Source organism: Varroa destructor, unplaced genomic scaffold (genome assembly GCF_002443255.2).
Source record: "Varroa destructor unplaced genomic scaffold, Vdes_3.0 BEIS01000002.1, whole genome shotgun sequence".
Lineage (NCBI taxonomy): Eukaryota > Metazoa > Arthropoda > Arachnida > Mesostigmata > Varroidae > Varroa > Varroa destructor.
The window spans coordinates 59,086,008-59,104,822 of NW_019211455.1; the positions used below are offsets into that span (position 1 = coordinate 59,086,008).

Genomic DNA, 18,815 nt, shown 5'->3' on the forward strand with positions numbered 1-18,815 from the left:
CATAGGATCTGCACTGAAATTGAACGAAATGTCTTTAGGAGACGCCGTAATCAATCGAGGGTTAACGCGTTAAGGTGTCCACTTACACTGCCCAGTTCAGCACATGTTGGGCGCGTGCACTTTCACCATGATGTTTGGCTTTAATGCATATTAGACACTGCATTCAACGCATACGCAGAAACAACATAGCATGCCAGAATTCTGTGAAGTGGTGCAACACGAGGAGCGCCACAAGCGACGGCAGATAGCTTGTGGATAAGGTATCTCAAGTAACGTCCCGATTGCCCACACAAGTAGAGCAGGTACGCTACAAATTGCATCTACTTTTTGTACATGTGCCACCATTCGTGCGATAATTGGTTGATACCTATGCATATCCTTTTCTCTGACTTTACCACGACAGCGTTTGGCGCCTGTTTTCGTCGTAAGCGAAAACCAGCTACAATTTTGCGAATATCAAGGTATATGTAAAAACTGCACACGCTTCTCATATATATATATATATATATATGTATATATATGTATATACATATATATATATATATATATATATATATATTACTTAAACTGATATGGACACAATACGATAATCGAGTCATGTGAAAAGGCAGGGATTCTTAAAGTATGCAGTCAATAAACCTGCACAACGGGTCGGCATTGAGGTCGATAGGCGCCGAATTCGAAGCAGACGATCATTTGCGGACTACCCTATTACTTGCAGCGTAGCAATGAAAGGGAAAAATAAAACATTCGCGGGAAAGAAGTCGGAGACCACCCAATCGAACACAGCGACAAATTGGTGCTAAATTTGTCGTTAGGTTCTTTGCTATCAAATTAATCGTCTCTTGTTGGTATCCGTCTTGTGAAAGATCCCTCAGGAACGAGTCCCTGTGCTGAATTGGGTAAGTCAACAGGCGAGTCATACTATCAAATCTAAGTGTTCCCAAAAGGTAGTCTAAAAGTGCTTCATAAATTGATGATCTTCTGCGCAGGAAATAAGTAATTGCATTTAAACATGTCATCATCTCATAAGGCTCGTAAAAAATTCAGCTTTGCGGGCTCGTATAAACGCAAGAATGACAATGCATTTGCCTTTCGTTGGCATTTAGAACTCGTTGTCAATTTCAACTGCTCTATCTCTAAGACAGGTATCTCAAAGAAAGCAATTTGTTAGTTTTACTCGAGGCTTCAAAATGCCTGAAAGGTTGCACGAGGTCGTTTAACAAGTCGACGTACAATCTGCTCTAAGCGCCGTCGGGCCTGGGTGACGCTTCGTGGCAACTGATATAACGTAGTTCTTGGTTTATGTTTATGAATTTACTCCAAATATTGTACAGCTTCCAAGAGCCTAATACAGTAAAAGAGTGTCTTAGTGAAGCCACGACCCGCTTTTCAGTACATTGACATTGAATCAATTTAGGTAAAATGTGAATATTCTGTCATACTTATGTAACAGGTCTAATCATTACTTTAGAATATTCATAAATGCCTAAAAATCTAACAACAGCGAACCTGCAAAATGTATGCAAGAGAATGCACTTTCTAGCCCTTCATATTTTATTGTCAGTTAAAACTACTCAGGCTCTTTAAAAATACTATGTCCGAGTATTATACTAGCGTTTTTAATATTCAATGTGTGGCGATATAGTTGTTTCTAATCCACTTATCCTATGTTTAGCACCGTACAATCTACATGGCAACCTTGCCGTCTTTTTAAGTCAACAAAAGATGGTACTTATGTTGTACCTAATGTATCGTCAGCTGATAGTAGAGGATACACTTAGTATCCAAGTTTTTTTTTACCTAAAATACAGGTAGAGTCATTGGCAGTAAGTGTGTATAGCCTGTGTTGGTGCCTATTTTTCCGGATACAAAAAATAGAGTGCTTCCAAAGTCTGTGCGTGCTTCAGCTAATTCATCCAGCGTTTGTCCTAACTATTTCATAGGCTCATTAAGACTACAGTAGAATGGGAAGAAACTGCCACAGTCTGGTGTCTGCACCCACGAGTAACATCACCCTGTACCACGCTTATTACCGTCGCATCCTCTTTCCATAATGGTTGTATCAATTACAGTGTCTTTGATTGTCTTCATCATTTTACGTACTATTTTGTAAACTCCGCCTGTAAGTAAAAGAGTGGATCTTGTCCTGCATGCAATTTCACTAAATAATTTAAGTAACGTCCCCCTACAATGGAAGCTGTAGGATTAACCGTTGTGGCTCTTGGGTTCGTATCTCCGTGCTTTGCCGAAGAAGGAATTTATTTTTTCTTCAGTGCTCTCCTGCCTTTCGATCTGAATACATTTTGATAACGTATCTCATCCTATTGAAATCTATTCGTGTTGGACTCATTTTTATTACTGCAGTGTTAACGCCTATTGCATAACAGCTTCGTTGCTCAGTTCAGAGGCGGAAAGATGCAACCAGAGCTAACATCAGCATCAATAAAGCGCATTGAATACCTGCTTTCGTCCTGCAGTTGTCATACTTTCTCATATTTAAGTATATTCGTAATGCAAAATATTGTAACAGCCCAATATAAATACTAGTAAAGCGCCTCAAGTAATAGTTTCATATGTCAGAGAATCGTGACAAGAATACGAATTTCCTCCCTTCACGCTTCCAAGTTCTATGAAAGCAGTTACTGGCACGAAGATGATTGCCACCTGATCGATGATTTTTTCCCTCATGTTGAATTTTGAGTTACTATTCTGTATTTGCCTTTTTAAGTATTTCTCACTATGTGTATTACAGGTGGCTTCGCGGTGGTGGTGACTGCTGCTGTATTTCAAGGCATTTGCTGTTTTATGACCGCCTGGTGGATCTCAGATACCTTCGTTTCCTTTGGAACAACCTTTGGAACGAGGGCTGGAACTGGTTGGTTTTCATTATTCGCATCAGTGTCTTCAAAATCTTAGTTACACATCATACCTTATTGCATATACTACCAACCTCTTTTCTGATAGTAACAACGCAAAGACCGCTTTCATGGTAAACACGTCGAATTGTGGCTAAGTTTCGTCACTGACTGCCGGTGTTCAGTTGTGGCAGAAGCTCACAAATTGATCTCTGCTCGCACAGGTAAAATTCATTGGATATAAAATAGAAACTCCAGGTGAAAGGTTATTAACATAATGATAATAAAATAAATATTTAGAACGATATAATAATCAAGAACGAGAAAATAATTTAGCGTTGCATATATGACCCTTGAGTGTTTTTCCTTGTTACTAAAATTAACCAGTATACACCTGGAACAATGTATATCTTTATTATTTTTTACCTGGAGGCTTCGCATATATGTCTAAATAATGGTTTCGATGCAGATAAATAGATTAAGCATTTGATGTCCTTTTAGATCGAAAAGTCAGGTTTTTAATCTGTTATGTAGAAGACGCTCAATTTTTAACTTATAAGGCATGTATTTCAACAAACAGGGAAGACCTGGCAATTTAATTAGCGTGATTTGGTTGACGGCTACTTTAAGAAGCCAATTTCGCTAGATGACTACGCATTTTTGTCTCAGATGCAGCTCTTCTGCTTCCACCAGAACTACTCATAAAAAATGTAAATCACTTGGAGTGTATAGGTATGCAAGCCTTCCTTGTGACACACATTTTGATAAAGCCGACTGGGCACTTTTCAAGTTAAGAAATTATCGAACTACACCAAAATTTTTCGACATAATTTGGACTACTTTCGGGCGCACCGATATAACTACCTAATAAGCCAAATACGAACAATGTTCAGTTTGGTGCGACTTCGTTAAAAATAGATCACATGTCAATATAGGGGTATCAACATTAGAAAAACTCAAACATAACACAAAAAAATCGTAGGACATGTGACTTATTGACAATACTATTGCACAAGATGTGATCGCCAGTCGTATAAGTATAAAACACATTCATAGTATGACATACCGTAAATAGGCTCGTGTGTGTTTGATTAGGAGTTTGCTTGGAGTACCTAAAGTTTGCAAGCATGCACAGAGCCATCGAAGGAGCTTAGATTGGTCAAGTTACCATTTCGATCAAATCGTGGGCTTGGGTATGATTCCATCAAAAATAACCATGTTTCATATAAAATGCATTTCGTTCCCGCTTAATTAAATTCATAAGTAGTACTTTGATATACATAGTATGGTAAGTAGACAAAGCAACGCAAGTACCTTTATCTAACTGAAAGCCTTTTAGGAGAGCCCTCTAGGAGTAGCTTTTAATGGCGGTCGATATTGTGTCGGATGATAACTGCAACCTTTTTTAAAACCAAATTCAAGAAGATTCCTTAACATTTGAATTACTGTCGTATTGCTGAGGAAATGGGCTGTAAGTATCGTTGTTATTCTCATATTGCTCTTACGTTCTTCTTTTGTTGTACACGAGGCAATGATGATCTTCAGCCAAGTCACTCATTTTTACTTCGCCGATTCTATCACCCTTGATAACAGTAAATTTATTTCTGATTATTTATCTACTTGCTGCGCAACATTTGTGAGTATAAAACACTCAGTGTAAAGTAGGTTGGTGCAAAGCCGCATATATATGTCACCTGCTCCAGTGGTAGATAACAACACATGTGCGTTGTAATTCAAATACAAGTAGTCAAATCGTTCCACTGGTTTTTGCTTCTAGGAAATAGGCTAACCGCTGCCACCGTTGGCATTGGTGTGTTGGCTTTGGCAGTCGGTTGCTGGCATTTAGCAAAACAGCGTTGGATGAAAGACTTGACCGAAGGGAAGGTTGCGGGGCAACGCTCATCTGAACCTGTGGCGAGCTCGACGAAGACTACTACAATGGACAAATCTGGCAGGCACAGCGACTCAAATAACAACAACGACACTTCTAGTAATGGCAAAAGCTGCAGCAACAAACATTTGTCAGACCTGCGTAGAGAAGAAAAAGTGAGTTTAACTATGGTCGTCGTCATGGTTCCTCGGTAGTAACGCATTTGTCTACTAAACTTACGAATATCTGGAGTATTCTGAATTCAAAATCATATTTTAAAAAATTTTGCCTTGTATCAACGGCAATTCCTATGTATGCACATCTACAACGTATAGTTTGCTTACGTATGGGCTCAGTTTACTAAGACCACCTTGCTAGTCTTCAATATCAGCTGACAGACGCAGCATTATCATCTTCGTTTGGGTCGGCGATTATCGTGTCAGCCTTATTGACAAACACAATGCATATGTCAATTAGGCTTAGATAAGACTCGCGGGAAATCAGTCCGAACTCGGCAAAAGTAACTGGCGCCGCTGTTAAAAATAGGACTTTAAACCTTTTAATGCGCTATTCTCTATGTCACATCTACTTTTTTTAACTATAACGAAGGTTAGAGAATAGCGACTGCTTTATATTCTTTTTTTTTTTTTTAATTTATTAGAAAACACCACAAACAATAAAAGCAAAAAAAAAGCCCGAAGCTTGTTTTATGAGTTTGTCGCACAGTTTTTGATGTTGACAATTATTGTGTCTTATTTTTTTGATAACTCCTGGCTGCATCATTTAAACAATATGATATGTGGTAATTTTCTCATTTCTGGGCTGTCCTTTCTCCTGTATGAACTGCATTTTTAGAATGATGATAGCCAAATGCAAAACCGTCCGCAAAAGCATTGCAGAAATCGTCAGGGTCGTGGCCTAAAATCAAGTCGCCAGTCTCGAAAATCTACCAATTCCAACCCGGGAATCAAAAAAAACAATAGCGTGCCGAACTCACCTCACAAACCAACCCCTTCTATCAACGGAAAGGTACCTGCACTTAAGGCCCATCTTTTTTATGCGGGATACCGATATACTGATATACTGCACAGTCAGGACCCGACTCACCAATTCTTGACCCTCGATATTACTAATATTAGTATTATGTGCGATTTAAATTGTTTATTACAGGGTCATTCCTTGGTCTGTGCAAAGGTCATGAAAGCAGGCAAGTGTTGCCTTGGACAACCTGACTGCCTCAATACAATAGTTAATAAAGGGCGAAAAGGCCGTAAAGACGGCAAAGATAACATTTGTCACCGGGATAAAGTCGAAAACTCCTCTTCGGTCTTAATTAGGTGTTCTGATGAGTCGGAAGATGAAAAATTAGTAACCGATGTCGACTCCTATTCCGCGAATGATCTTCAAAACGAACATAGCTACTTAATCGTGTCTGGGTGTGTAATCTATTCAACTTGTCGCTGAAGTTCTCAGCTTATTATGCTGGAAAGCAACTATAGACTAACAAATTCCAAAGCGTTTGTTTTATCTCATCTTTATTGTTTACCATCGTTATTGTTGTTACCTATCTTCGTTGTAAACGTCTGTAGTCACTTTTTAACGTAAACAAAACGCAGAAAAGTAGAGAGGTTGACGAAAATCGCAACGAGGTACATGCCGATTGGGCAAGTTGTATATCCGGCTATTTAATTCCGATAGTATGGAAGTTTGTAACGAAGAAGGCCTAGAAAACAAGTACACCGAATGGTTACTGGAACGTTTATAATGGTTAAAAAACTACTTATCGAGGTTAGTTTATTAACAATGACTAGCGTATCCATTCATTGAAGTGCAATTACAATATTAAAGTCCGTTGTCATCTGCAGTTATCACCCGTGTCAACTGCGTATATGAACGTATGTTCAACTATTCTAAAAAAAAAAAATTGATACACTGACCGAGGCCACCAAAAAAAGGTACACGACTAAGAGTAAATGTCTAAAATCAGAACATGCCAAGGCAAAATGGCTATAATGTCATGTTTACTTCCGAAATATGGTAGGCTAAATCACTTACTAATCAGAAACTTATACCTAAAAATACTCCTGAGAGCAACTGAGCGACGATTAACTGCTAGACTCCGAAGCAATTAGTGATGCTCTCACGTTAAAGCAAAAGACTTATCTTAGACTAACACGTGACATGCGGTGTTATCACTGTGTAGTTAGTCCATTATATACTCTTCACTGGTTTAGCAATGCTTTATTCTTTCTAGCAGCTTTGGTAGGAGGTTAACGCATACGCAATGGCCGTTTTTGTCTTGCATCAGGGTTTTTTAAATTTCGTTCTTTAATGGTCGTTGGTTTCCACTGGAATGCTTTAGAAAGCGACAAACCTATTTCTCTTGTGTAAGTCACAAAATTTTACTATCATTTCGGACTTCAAAGATGGGTATGCAAGGCGATGAACAACTGTGTTTTCATCTTATATTCGTTATATATATTTGTTCTGTGTTCAGTGAAAACTTTGGAGAGGTAGGATGCGTACGCTAATTTAAAATTTATCTAATTCTATAAACGAATCCTCCAAAATGATGTACTAATAATGGGTTGTAAAATTAACTGGATAATGCATTTTCATTTCGAGGGTCATAAAAATTTATGAATTGTATTGGCTTTAAGATCATTTTTAATCGCACTCAAGGCTTGTAAATTTCAGAGGGTTTGAATTTTGTACGATACGACTAACCATCTGATGATGAGAAAGAATTTTTTCGCAAATTTGTTAACAGGAATGATGTTTGTGAAAATGAAGCGGTCGAGTTAGTAACTGAAAATGTTGTTAATGCGTCCGAAAATGCGAGCTGTTGTATCTCAAAAAACAACGGGAGCAAAGAAGATCTCGATAATAATTGTTGTACGAACAACAAAGAGACTGGCAGCGGTGAGAACGATGGTATTGTTATGGTTGTCGATAACGACAACGACGCACAGGTAGAGGAAGAAGAGGATGACGACGACGATGATGAGGGTGCCGGCGACGATGACATCGATTTTCCATCACTTTACGGTATTACCTTCCAGAATAGGGTCGAAGAGGAAGAAGAAGATGGAGACGATGATGCCGACGACGACGACGCGATCGATGACGACGAAATGACAAACAACGATCATGGTAATGTCGATGGGTCAAGCGTTCACCATATTGGGACTAGATCATCAGCCACTGTAATTACGAATCCCATGCAGATGTTATCCTTCAAGGAAAGCGACCCCTCCGTTATTTTTTCCGGTGCCAGAGCATCCTTAGCGACTCCGGGAATTCCAGACAGCTTCGCGTATCCGATGTATCTTCGGCCCGACATACTTGATCTACTCAATGAGCGAGCCAAACACAGCCCGTAGGTACCTTGCGACAGCCCGGCGGCGTTTTTTTGCCTGACCAACGCACCAGGAAAGTTGTCGCCACTATGAAATTTGACTTGCCCGTTGTAAAAGTCAAAAAAGTTGTCACTAATTTAAAAGCTTAAAGTTCTATCCTTTGGATGTGCGAATTTCTTTCTGTCTCCTTATTTAGACTATGAAGTTTAATATTTTATGTAAAAAATGTGAAGCTGCCTCTAAGCTTTCTTGTGTTTTGGGGTAATATTGCTTTTACGTATGCTTCATTAAGAGCTAGTCTAAAGATCTGTCGCGCGGTTACAAGTAAAGCGAAATTCTGGAGTTGAAATCAGTTTCGCTTGGGCTGCTAGAAGAAAAATACAGAAAAACGATATATATCCTTAGTCTTAAGAATCCGTTCAGATTCGCGATTGTGTTTACTGGCTATTAAGGATGTCGCGTTTGATATTCTTTAGAAATATTGATTGTCGTATGTATGTTGAGACTAACTAACAGGCGAATGCAGTCGCGGCCGAGTGTACATATAATTACTGTATAACATTTTCTTCTGTTGCTTTCAAACATGCCCTCATCTGACCTTCACAACCTACGCAGTCCATCGCAGGATCCTTGGTGTGTGCGCAGTCCCGTGTTTCAAAGTAGGCTACGTACCTTCGTGGGTGAATCTTTACTCGGTAAAGAATCAAAATGGCGACGCCTACATTAAAATTTATATTTATAATTGGCAGTTTCTGCGAAGGCACAACTTATAAAAATAGGAGTTTGCTATATAAGGAGCGGCTGGAGCTTTTTTTATATTTTCTATAAATTCCTCCGAACGCGGTTTTTTATGCAATATAGATTATAAAGTATTATTGATATAAGTTCGCAACTTAAATTAAAAATGAGTATGAATTTATTGTGAAATTACGTTTAAGCAGTATGGGAATATCGTAATAACACTCTCTACCTATAGTATTAGAAGTAGTCCCTATTGTAGCGCAAACCTTGACCCTGAGGCTGAGATCTTTCTAGAAAAAAACAAATTTTTCAGTTAATTATCGATGAAAAACATGTCAATAGTTCACTCGGCTTTTTTATTTACCATATCACTAGAAACTTTTTTAGAGCATTGTTTCTAATCGATTGACAGTTTTCACGTTCCGATTGTACTTATTTTATAGTCCGACGCATTTACGCACACAAGCAATTTGGCTTTCCTTGTCCATGTTATGCGGCAGTTGAAATTCCTTACCCGAATCTAATTTCGATTTCTTGGCTGTTTTCTTTATACTGAATGGATCTTATAATTAGACGCTTCCGTATGTGAGCTGGGCGCGTGCATATTCGTCAACGTTATGACAAACGGTTTAACGGAGCCCCCACCATCATTTCTGTACGAAGAGGGACATCATCTCAGCGCTAATCACGCCAACAGTGCTCTCAGCTATAATAGCATCACCAGTGCGGGTGCGAGTATTAGTTGCAACAATCGGCCAAAGTCTGCGCATCCAGCTCTCTTTACTGACAATGCTAGAAGCACAGGAGCTACACTCACCTATAAAGGCAGTAACAACAGTAACAGCAACAGCAGTACTTCTCCAGGGTGGTACGTTCAATTCATAGTGGGTAAAACCTAATAATAATTTCTGTCGTTAGATCTAACCTATTAAGTTACATAAAACATACTCGTCACAGTATCCTTTTGTCTTCAATAAATGAGGCAACATTTGCGAATCAGATATTTATTGCGCCGACACTGGTTAAAATTGATGTATTGTACATATGGGCACCAACGCCGCGGATAATAAGACTTCCAGTGCTGTATTGACTAAAGTCTAATAAACTTATATATGCAAAAATGATTTTCTAATAATCGGAGACGAAACGTTTTGTTGTTACAATTTGCGTTATGATTTGCACCCATTAGCTGCATACGTACTCGCCTCGTTCTACTGCCCGTACTTAAACAAACTATATTTACAACAATCTACTTTTGATGTTTTGATTAACGTCGGCCACTTTGCGGCTCATGATGTACAATAATAAATTTACCATGAAACTTTCATATTTCTCAAATGAGGCTGAATATTATTATGGACTTATTTACGCGAGCTTTATTTCAGCTAGGCTATTTTAGTTAAATTCAAATGAAGTGTTTTACCTTGAGATGACCTCAAAATGTGTGTCTCATAAACAACATAATTATTTTTTTGTGGATCTGCACAAAACTCATCTTGGGTCTCTAAGACTAGACTTGCCGTGTTTAGAGTCTTCATTTTGAAGAGATCTTCTTTAAAACATTTGAGGCAACATTATAGTACGTTTGTTTGCTATAAAAAATTGGGGGGTAGGGTAATGGCCGACGATCACTTCCATCTGAAGTTGGCAATCAACAGTCAATTGTAAACACTCGATTTAAAACGTAGACCGTTCAGTTCAGCCGAATTGGCTAGACTAGATGAAAAGCACCTATGAGTGCCATCTCTAAGGCATTTTCTTGCAAACAGGTGAAGACCACACAAACGGCTGTTATAGCAAGCAGCAGGAAGTCACACCGCGCGGAACTGCAATTCTTAACCGACGAAAGCTAAATTAAACTTGGTTGATAATAACTTGTACTTTTGGAACATACTTCTAGAATACAACTTAATCAACTCGAGTTTCTGACGTCTTGTATCTCACATCGACGACGTGATTACTACTGGAGCAAAGATCAACAACTGCACTTGACTTAGTTTTACCAAGCGTCAGTGCACACCTTCTGAACAGCAACTAGACAACCTGGCCACTTAACGTAAGTTACGCTGGACGGCACGAATTTACTTCTGCTGTCCCATGTGTCAAGTAAACTTTTCCTTTTGTCACAAGTGTTTTTTTCACCGTGCACGATCTCAAACTGAAAACGGCACCTTGGGCTGAACCAAAAGAGCGATTCATCAACACATTATTGGAGAATTAAAAGCCTGGTACTAAAATAGGACTCGTTCTGTAGCCGTTAAAATATGCATGAGCAGATCCTAAAAATACGAGCTCTGCTCAAAACTAAACTTGAGAAATCACTACATAGTGCTCCAACTGATGTATCTGCTGACGCATCGAGATAATTATGTAACCAGGTAATTCATTGAAGACTTAAACAGCTGGGATTCTCATACAGGCCAGCCACTGCGATAATTTTTACATTTGTAGCATTCACTTCACATGGGGCTCTGCCGGCTTCAATTAGTGGTTAACAAGCCGCTGCATGATCTGCAACCAGGAGGGCGTCAATTGTGGAAAAGGAGAAGAGCTTCAAAGTTTGCTTCATGTTGGAATTATTGGTCTCACGCGCGTCTGAGGCGAGCAAATTGTTCCCAAGGCGATATGGCAGAAAAATCACGACATTGTTATTTAGATCGAAATTCCGATTATCGGGATGGGCCTAGATAACACCTATTTCACCGCCGCTGATTTGAAAAGGCTCATTGATATGATTGGGCGACGGACGTTCTTGGCCTGAAGGCATAGCTCATCGACCTTAAGACTCGGACGCCACCAAAAATATTTGCGCGTAAAATTGTCCAAGTTTGCCTTGAACCCGTGTACCCTAATCAGGACCGAGATTTCAGATGTATTGGGTTGATATCTCAAACAACAAAGAAGACGGGTTAACGTACGGACTATTCTGTTCGTTTAGTTCAAGGAAACATGAGGATGTCATACAGATGAAAAGATGACGAGGTGCGCAGACATTATCAACGCATGAGGACAAAACACACTCATGACAGCATCAGCCAACCGAGAATCTACAACAGCATCCTCCAGCTTTTGAAGTTCATTACAAAGATTCTTCGCCTACCCATCATGTAAGTCTAGCGCCATGCTGATGCTTTCAACGGGAACCGGAGGGCTCGCAAAAAACCGGCTGACCCACAACCTTCTAAAGAAGCTCGCTTAGATAGTAGCGTGTGTCCCCTCTACAGTACCTGCGATTCTTTTATGTTTTTTTAATACTCACTTAGCAGCTAAATGTCATGTTTTTATCCTCTAAATGCACTCACAAGTAGTCAATATTTAAATAGTCAAATCATAGCTCGGATCGGAGTCGCGGAGGTGATCTGTAGTGATCGCTAAACTATTTTTTGTTGGGATCGTGATCCAGGGACAGGCGTCTCTGGTTGGTATGGCAGTTAGAATTCTCGTCAAAAGACCTCTCAAAAAATTTGTTATTTTAAAATTGATCTATAAGTCAAAATGGTTGATGTAATGCTCCCATAGTGATTATTTCAAGATTGTATTTACGAATGCAGGTACGTCAGAAAAATAATACACGAGAAGTATCTTTACCTGTATCATTCTAACATGCGATAACAAAGCGATGTATTTAGCCTATTTTAGCCATTATATTTTAATATTAAAGCAGTGTTGTTTGGAATTTTTGTAATGGTGTTTTTCAACAAGTACATATTCTATTGGCTCTCGCAGATGAGATTTTGCTAAACTTAGTTTGATCACTTGCTTAAGTATAATCAATGCTGAATCAATGCTACAGAAGTGTTCAAATTAGTTTTGAGTTGAATGGTTGGGCAAAATGATCTAGATCACAAATGTCCTGATAACAATAAGAGAACCGTTTCCTTGGCTTAGACTTTTTAAAGTGCCCAGTAGTTAAAAAAATATGTAAAAAATACCATGTATGGTACAAATGATACAAAGATAACCTCACACATAAGGTTCATGAATTACACTTAACCTAACACTATTTTTTTTCTAAACGTATGGTACGACTTCAGTATCATTCCCCATGATGGTGTAGTTGGAAACGTATTTGTATACTAAACCTGAATGATACATAGTGATCTAGGGCCTTGAATACTTCGTTTCGTGCTCGGAGCCAGCCGTCTGATAGAATACCTAACAGCGAAAAAAAAACTGCAGTTTTAGAACCATGCGCTTGAACCTGAATATGAATTTAGCCTCAATAATAGGTTCGAATTTCGTTAAGCGTGTATCCTATCACGAACTAGCAGAATCCGAATAGTCTTTCAAAAAAAAAACTCAAAATCGTCAAACCTATAAATCTGAAAACGTATGCAATTCAAATAGAGCATATGTGCGTTTCATGAAAAACACGAGCTGATATTATGCAGCAGTGAAAATTACGCATGTAGAAATCCGTTATAATATGGAGCCCAGCAGAGGATTTACTTTGTCTACTAGCAGAATCAATCATGTTCCTATACCAGACTTTATCCTTGGCTTCATGATTCTATTTATTTATAAGAAGCCTCTCTGGCTAACATCACGCGCTCGTAAGAATAAGCCATTGCTCCTAAGTACTTCCGTGCTTCTGCAATAATGATCTCCATCTGCATAACGATGGGGAGAATTTCAGCACAAATAACGTCAGGTCGCTATCCTGAATCGTCTGCATATGTAGTCAATGAACGATTTTATTGAATAAAGCCTTTGGTTCAGCGCATATGACGTAATTTCTTTACCATACGGGGAATATTGGATCAACACCTTTTATAGGCTGACAAAGAAGAATCTACTGCAATCCAATAAGTTTAAGTGGGTAATTTGCTCTAATAATGCATGATCCTGCGATGCATTTACTACGATTTTCCTAAGCTTTTGGTTGATAATGACTTTATGCTAATAAAAAGAGACGAATACGGTTTTTCGACATGAGTCAAACAGTAGAATGATAACGATTGATAGAACAGTCCATTTTGATGAAAATTATTGGCGTTTTCAGTGTACACGACGCTTATACCTTTGGAGTTTCCAAATATTTACTTTAAACAATAAGCGCAATGTGCCCAAATATACATAATACCATTTGTATGCGGATAATTAAAAAAATATACGATTATTCTTTTTGGACGGTTTTTTTTATTCTTATAGTCACAGCTGTTAGGGACTTCGACGCAATAATGGTCGCAAACGTAAATTTCGATATCCATATTAGATCTGCAGGGCTCATATTAAACACCATATGTCCATTTTACCATAAGGAAAAAGAATTGTGCGCTAAACTTTGCAACAGTATAGTTTTCCCGAAATATTTATTTTGCTGTGAAGTTTGGCATACCTATCTAACGAGACGCACAAAAAGAGCTAAGGCCGCTCAAGCAAAATTTACTGCTGGAATCTCCTTAAAATGTGATATTAGCTGGGAAGTATTGAGATGAATATTGAAATTCGAAGTACAGATAGCTTGTGATACCCAACGAACACTAGGCAATGATGTCGGTCATTATTTTCATATAAATGAAAATAAATTGCAAGGCAGGCTAAATAAAATCGGGTCTTCCTTTTTACGCGTTGCTAGATAACCCTAATTTTATTTACTAAACTCTGCGGCAGCAACGTCTGCACACGATCATCTGTTTTGGAATCAACTGCTTCCGATGCAATCAACTAGCTTCAAGTAAGGGATAGTGTTAGCTATAGCTATAAAAGGAAGTTGTTTGGTCGAAACCGGTGGTATACTTGAGAAATTTTACCGCAGTTCTAATGCGAACTCTGTGAAATGCCGACTGCGTGCCCGTGTATGTATAAAAGAAGCCTGCTTCGATTAGCTATGAACAACTGTGTGGTTGCAACTGGTTTTATGTTACAGGAATGGGCATGGAGGCTGTCCTAGTAGCGCGCTGTGGCTAAAGCTAAACCGATCAACTGTCATTATCGCTGTTGAGGTTGCATGGGCACGATCAAATCATTCCACGATGCAACAGAGCTGCCCGAAGGGGCAACTACAATTTAAATAATAAACACTATTGCACCTCTGGCTTCCCTGAAAATTTTACTAACAGTGGCAAAGATCGAATTTTAGATTCTGTTCACTTTCAGTGGAGATTGCTTTGAAAGAGTTTTATGTCCCTGTGGTAAATATATCGAATACTCTGAAAAACAGGTCAAACAAAATACGATGGAAGCCACTGAATTGATGTTATTCCGTGATGATCTTAACTCAAATTAAATTTGCTGTTTATTATCAACTAATATAGTTAGTTATAACTAGGTACAGATTGGGTTTCTTAGATTACAGTCTGCCTCACTACACATGCTTTGCAAAATACATTTTAAATGTTATTGTCTACGATCATTTCATCTTATGTAGGGATATACAAGCAAATATGATGCAAGTGGCTGTCTAAGGTAACCAGCTCTTCTAACCAGCTCTTCTAAGGAATGAAAAGGTGATTGACCACCTCATTTACGCATTGCTTAGCAAAAAAAACGGACTCAGTTCTGTTTTTTCTGTTGTCTTTGGGTCGTTTCGGTTGGCTTCAAAAGGAAATAAATTGAAAAATAAATATGTATTTCTTTTGTTAAAACTACATATCTTCCAGGAGTGCATTCACGAACAGGCCTACATCGCGACCTGGGGCATTCAGCGACTCAGTCCCGACCGGTGGCTCCCACACTCCCCAAATGGTTTTCACCCCTCAACAAAAGTTAAGATCATCGACACGCGTTGAACGTCCTCAGTCAGGTCCAGCTCGGTCCATCACAAAACAGGTACATGGTACGCACTGCGCGATTTCTAAGTGTTTTATTAGATAGTTTTGTGCCCTAGCTTGCTTTATAAGTGGAAATTATTGATCATTAATAGGGTCTAAGAGCAATATCTTTAGAAATTGTATGGTTTACATTCTGACGCAGAAGTCGTTCTCGTTGACTGTGCTATTATTACAGGTGTCCCCTATCGATGAACTAACCGAGCTGTTTTCGCGTAGCAGTGTTCGGACAGCTCCTGGTGGCATGACCATGGCGCCAAACCCAGGTAACCCGCAGGCTGGTACACTGGGTGCCCTCAACCAGAATGTATTGTACGCTGCGAGTGGAATGAACAACGTAGCCAGTCTCACCCATGGCAGTCGCGCATCGACGCCTTCATTTGGCCATTCTCCTTATCCACTTGGTACGGCAAGCGCAAACGGCGCAGCCAACGGCATCAAGACGACACACCACCAACATCAGCCCCCGCAGCAGCAGCAGCAGCAACAGCAACAAAACCAGTACCCATTGTGAGTGCAAGTGTGCGTATGTGTGTGTGTATGTGTGCATGTGCTTGCCAGCTTTAAAATGTATGACCTTTTGGTTTTTCGAAGGTTTACAATACGCGTCCTTGATATTCGAATACGCCAAAAGTAGAAAACTGTTCCTTTCTATCGAAAGGACATGACTATTAATCGTATGCTTACGTGAACTTGTTTTCATACAGTCTGAACTACTTTAGGAAGACATCTGCTTGCGAATATTATCTTAAGCACATACTTATACTACACACATTTAGTTGGAAATGTTGAAGTATTTAAATTAACTCCAACGTTCTATTATATAAATTTACGGGCTTCTTGTGTTACCGACGCCGCCATAACCGGCTGTCGCCAGTTTTAGTTGCTTTATTCTATAATTGTTCTTATATAGCGGTATTAAACTTATGGACTTACGCTGAAACGTTTGCACTTATATGTAAAATCTTAAGTGTTTCATTCGGTGAGTCAACTTAAGATAAGAGAATCCGTTGCCACTAAAAAAATATTTTTCATCTTTTAGTAATTATAAAGTGCTAATAAGTTCGTGCTATTTGTGAGAATGCTTTTTATTGTAAAAATTGCTGAACACGTCGACGCTTTATGATCTATATAACACCGAAAAAGATATCGGTAATGATGGAGTTATTTCCTAATACATACACATTTCTCGAAAATTTAAGTGTTAAGAAATGCGCGATTTGTTTAGAGCTTGCAGCAAGCTTCGAATACATTAGGAAGGGTTGAGTACATTAGCGATGGACAATAGAAGGCCTGCATAGCTCAGGGATGATATGAAGGCCTCCATAGATTGAACTGAAACCTTTTCCTATATTTGTTCTGTTCTTTATATAGATACAGATAAATTTACATAGATATACACATATATGTGGTTGTATGGCGTCCCCGACAAATATACATGCGTTTGAGGCGAGTTTTTTTCCACAAAATTCTATCATAGAGATGGGCATAGCTTTGAACGTTGTTAGCATCCTTGTTCATCGTCTCTGCAATACAGCAGTTCTTTGTTTAGTTTATTCGGCCCGAACTGGCAGCTGATGACGAAAATCAATTCGTTGTCTAAACGAATTTTCATTTCTCGCTTGGTCGGCTTTTCTGCAAACCAACCTTACTTCACTCCCGTTTATTTCTAGGACATACCTGAACTGATAGAAAGAACAAGAAAGACAGATGTGGAAAGCATTCAGGAAGGAGAACATATGGCAAACCAGAAAATATCATTGAAATTTCTACTATCTGTCCTGCTTAATTTTTCAATCACTTTAGTCGATATTTTTGCTAGCTTAAATGGCTGTGCACTAGTGCATGTACGAACTTGTTTGTTTTGTTTTTTTTATTATTGTCGTTGTCCTTTAACATTGTTAAGTATGTGGTATGTATTTTAGCTTTGTGTACGGTGTAATTATGTGGATGACTTCCAGTCTACGGAACAGTCCTGCCGAAGCGAATTCAATACTATCGTCATCCGCTGGAAACAGGCTAGGAGCTCATCTCGACGTTCTAGCTTTCCCCACTCCGAGTCCGAATGGCTCGAATCAGTACAGCAGTAATGCACAGCAGTCGAGCTTTTCGGGCTCCCCTCAGCAGCTCGGTGGCTTCAGCTGGCAGCTTGGTGGACCCTACTCACACCAACAGCAACTCCAGCAACAATCGCAGCAGCAGCACAATAAACCGTATTCGTTTAGGACGAACCTTTCCCCGTACGCCAGGTACGCAGTCCACTAAGTACCAACACATAAAAAGCCTCAAGGGCGAAAAAACGTTCTATGTGGTAGCCAAAAGATGTCTGTAGGTTCAAAGATAGCTCTAGGCCAGCGATATAATAATTAGCCATATATGGCTAGCAAATTATGAGCGATTAGAAATGCGATAATAATGGATTGTAGATAAGACAGGACGACGGTTAACATTTTGGATCTCGTTTCTCGTTGTCTAGCACACGCACTGCGGCCGCACGATGTCATACAATTATATGATGTTCATTTTCATAATGAATGAATAAGATTTACACAACTACTTGAGTGATAACAATAAATAAAATGAAGTGAAAGAGAACAGACAAGCAAGACGAGAAGCTGTAGAACATGTAGGAAAACCTAAAAAGTCATTGTAGAAATGTACATTACGGTTGCTTCCTATAATGTTAATACTTAAGTACATACCTACCAGTCCTTACATCGGCTATAAAAAGTAAGTGTTCGAGGAGTCATTAGTTCTAATACTAGCAATGATCATCGCGTTCGTAGATACTGTCGGATTGAACGATAGTCCTCGAGTTGTTATTTTAGAGTAGTATAAAATTATTCATTTTTGGCTTTGTCTGTAGAGACGGGATCTACAAAACGTATCAGGCTGGCGATACTGCCTGCAACACGACAATTTATGATCCCGTTACTCTCTGTATCGTCAAATTTCAGTCTAAGGTGCGGGAAAGTAATTGCCACACTATCAGCTCAATCAACTTAATCAGGAAAAACTTCATCCTGTAATTATAATAGTTATTAAGCGCATCATCTCGCTAACGACCTAGTACGCATGATTAACGCGTGCCAGCTACTTATTGTTATATATATATGTATATATATATATATATATATATATATATATATATATATATATATATATATGTGCGATGGCAAAATAAATCATAGTATTGTCAGTCGAAGCTAGAAGGTAA

The 18,815-nt window shown here is 38.9% G+C and overlaps 1 protein-coding gene across 1 annotated transcript; it reads left to right on the forward strand.

Moving 5' to 3' along the window:
• Positions 1 to 282: 282 nt before the first annotated feature.
• On the forward strand, positions 283 to 18,815 carry LOC111245108 (uncharacterized). The gene is made up of 12 exons (XM_086980473.1): positions 283 to 302; positions 2,756 to 2,878; positions 4,636 to 4,904; positions 5,584 to 5,757; positions 5,899 to 6,164; positions 7,499 to 8,107; positions 8,703 to 8,782; positions 9,402 to 9,696; positions 15,431 to 15,599; positions 15,777 to 16,108; positions 17,560 to 17,847; positions 18,465 to 18,815. Exons 2-12 carry the CDS (start codon positions 2,809 to 2,811, stop codon positions 18,625 to 18,627), a joined length of 2,715 nt encoding a protein of 904 aa, XP_086836599.1. The 5' UTR covers positions 283 to 302; positions 2,756 to 2,808; the 3' UTR covers positions 18,628 to 18,815.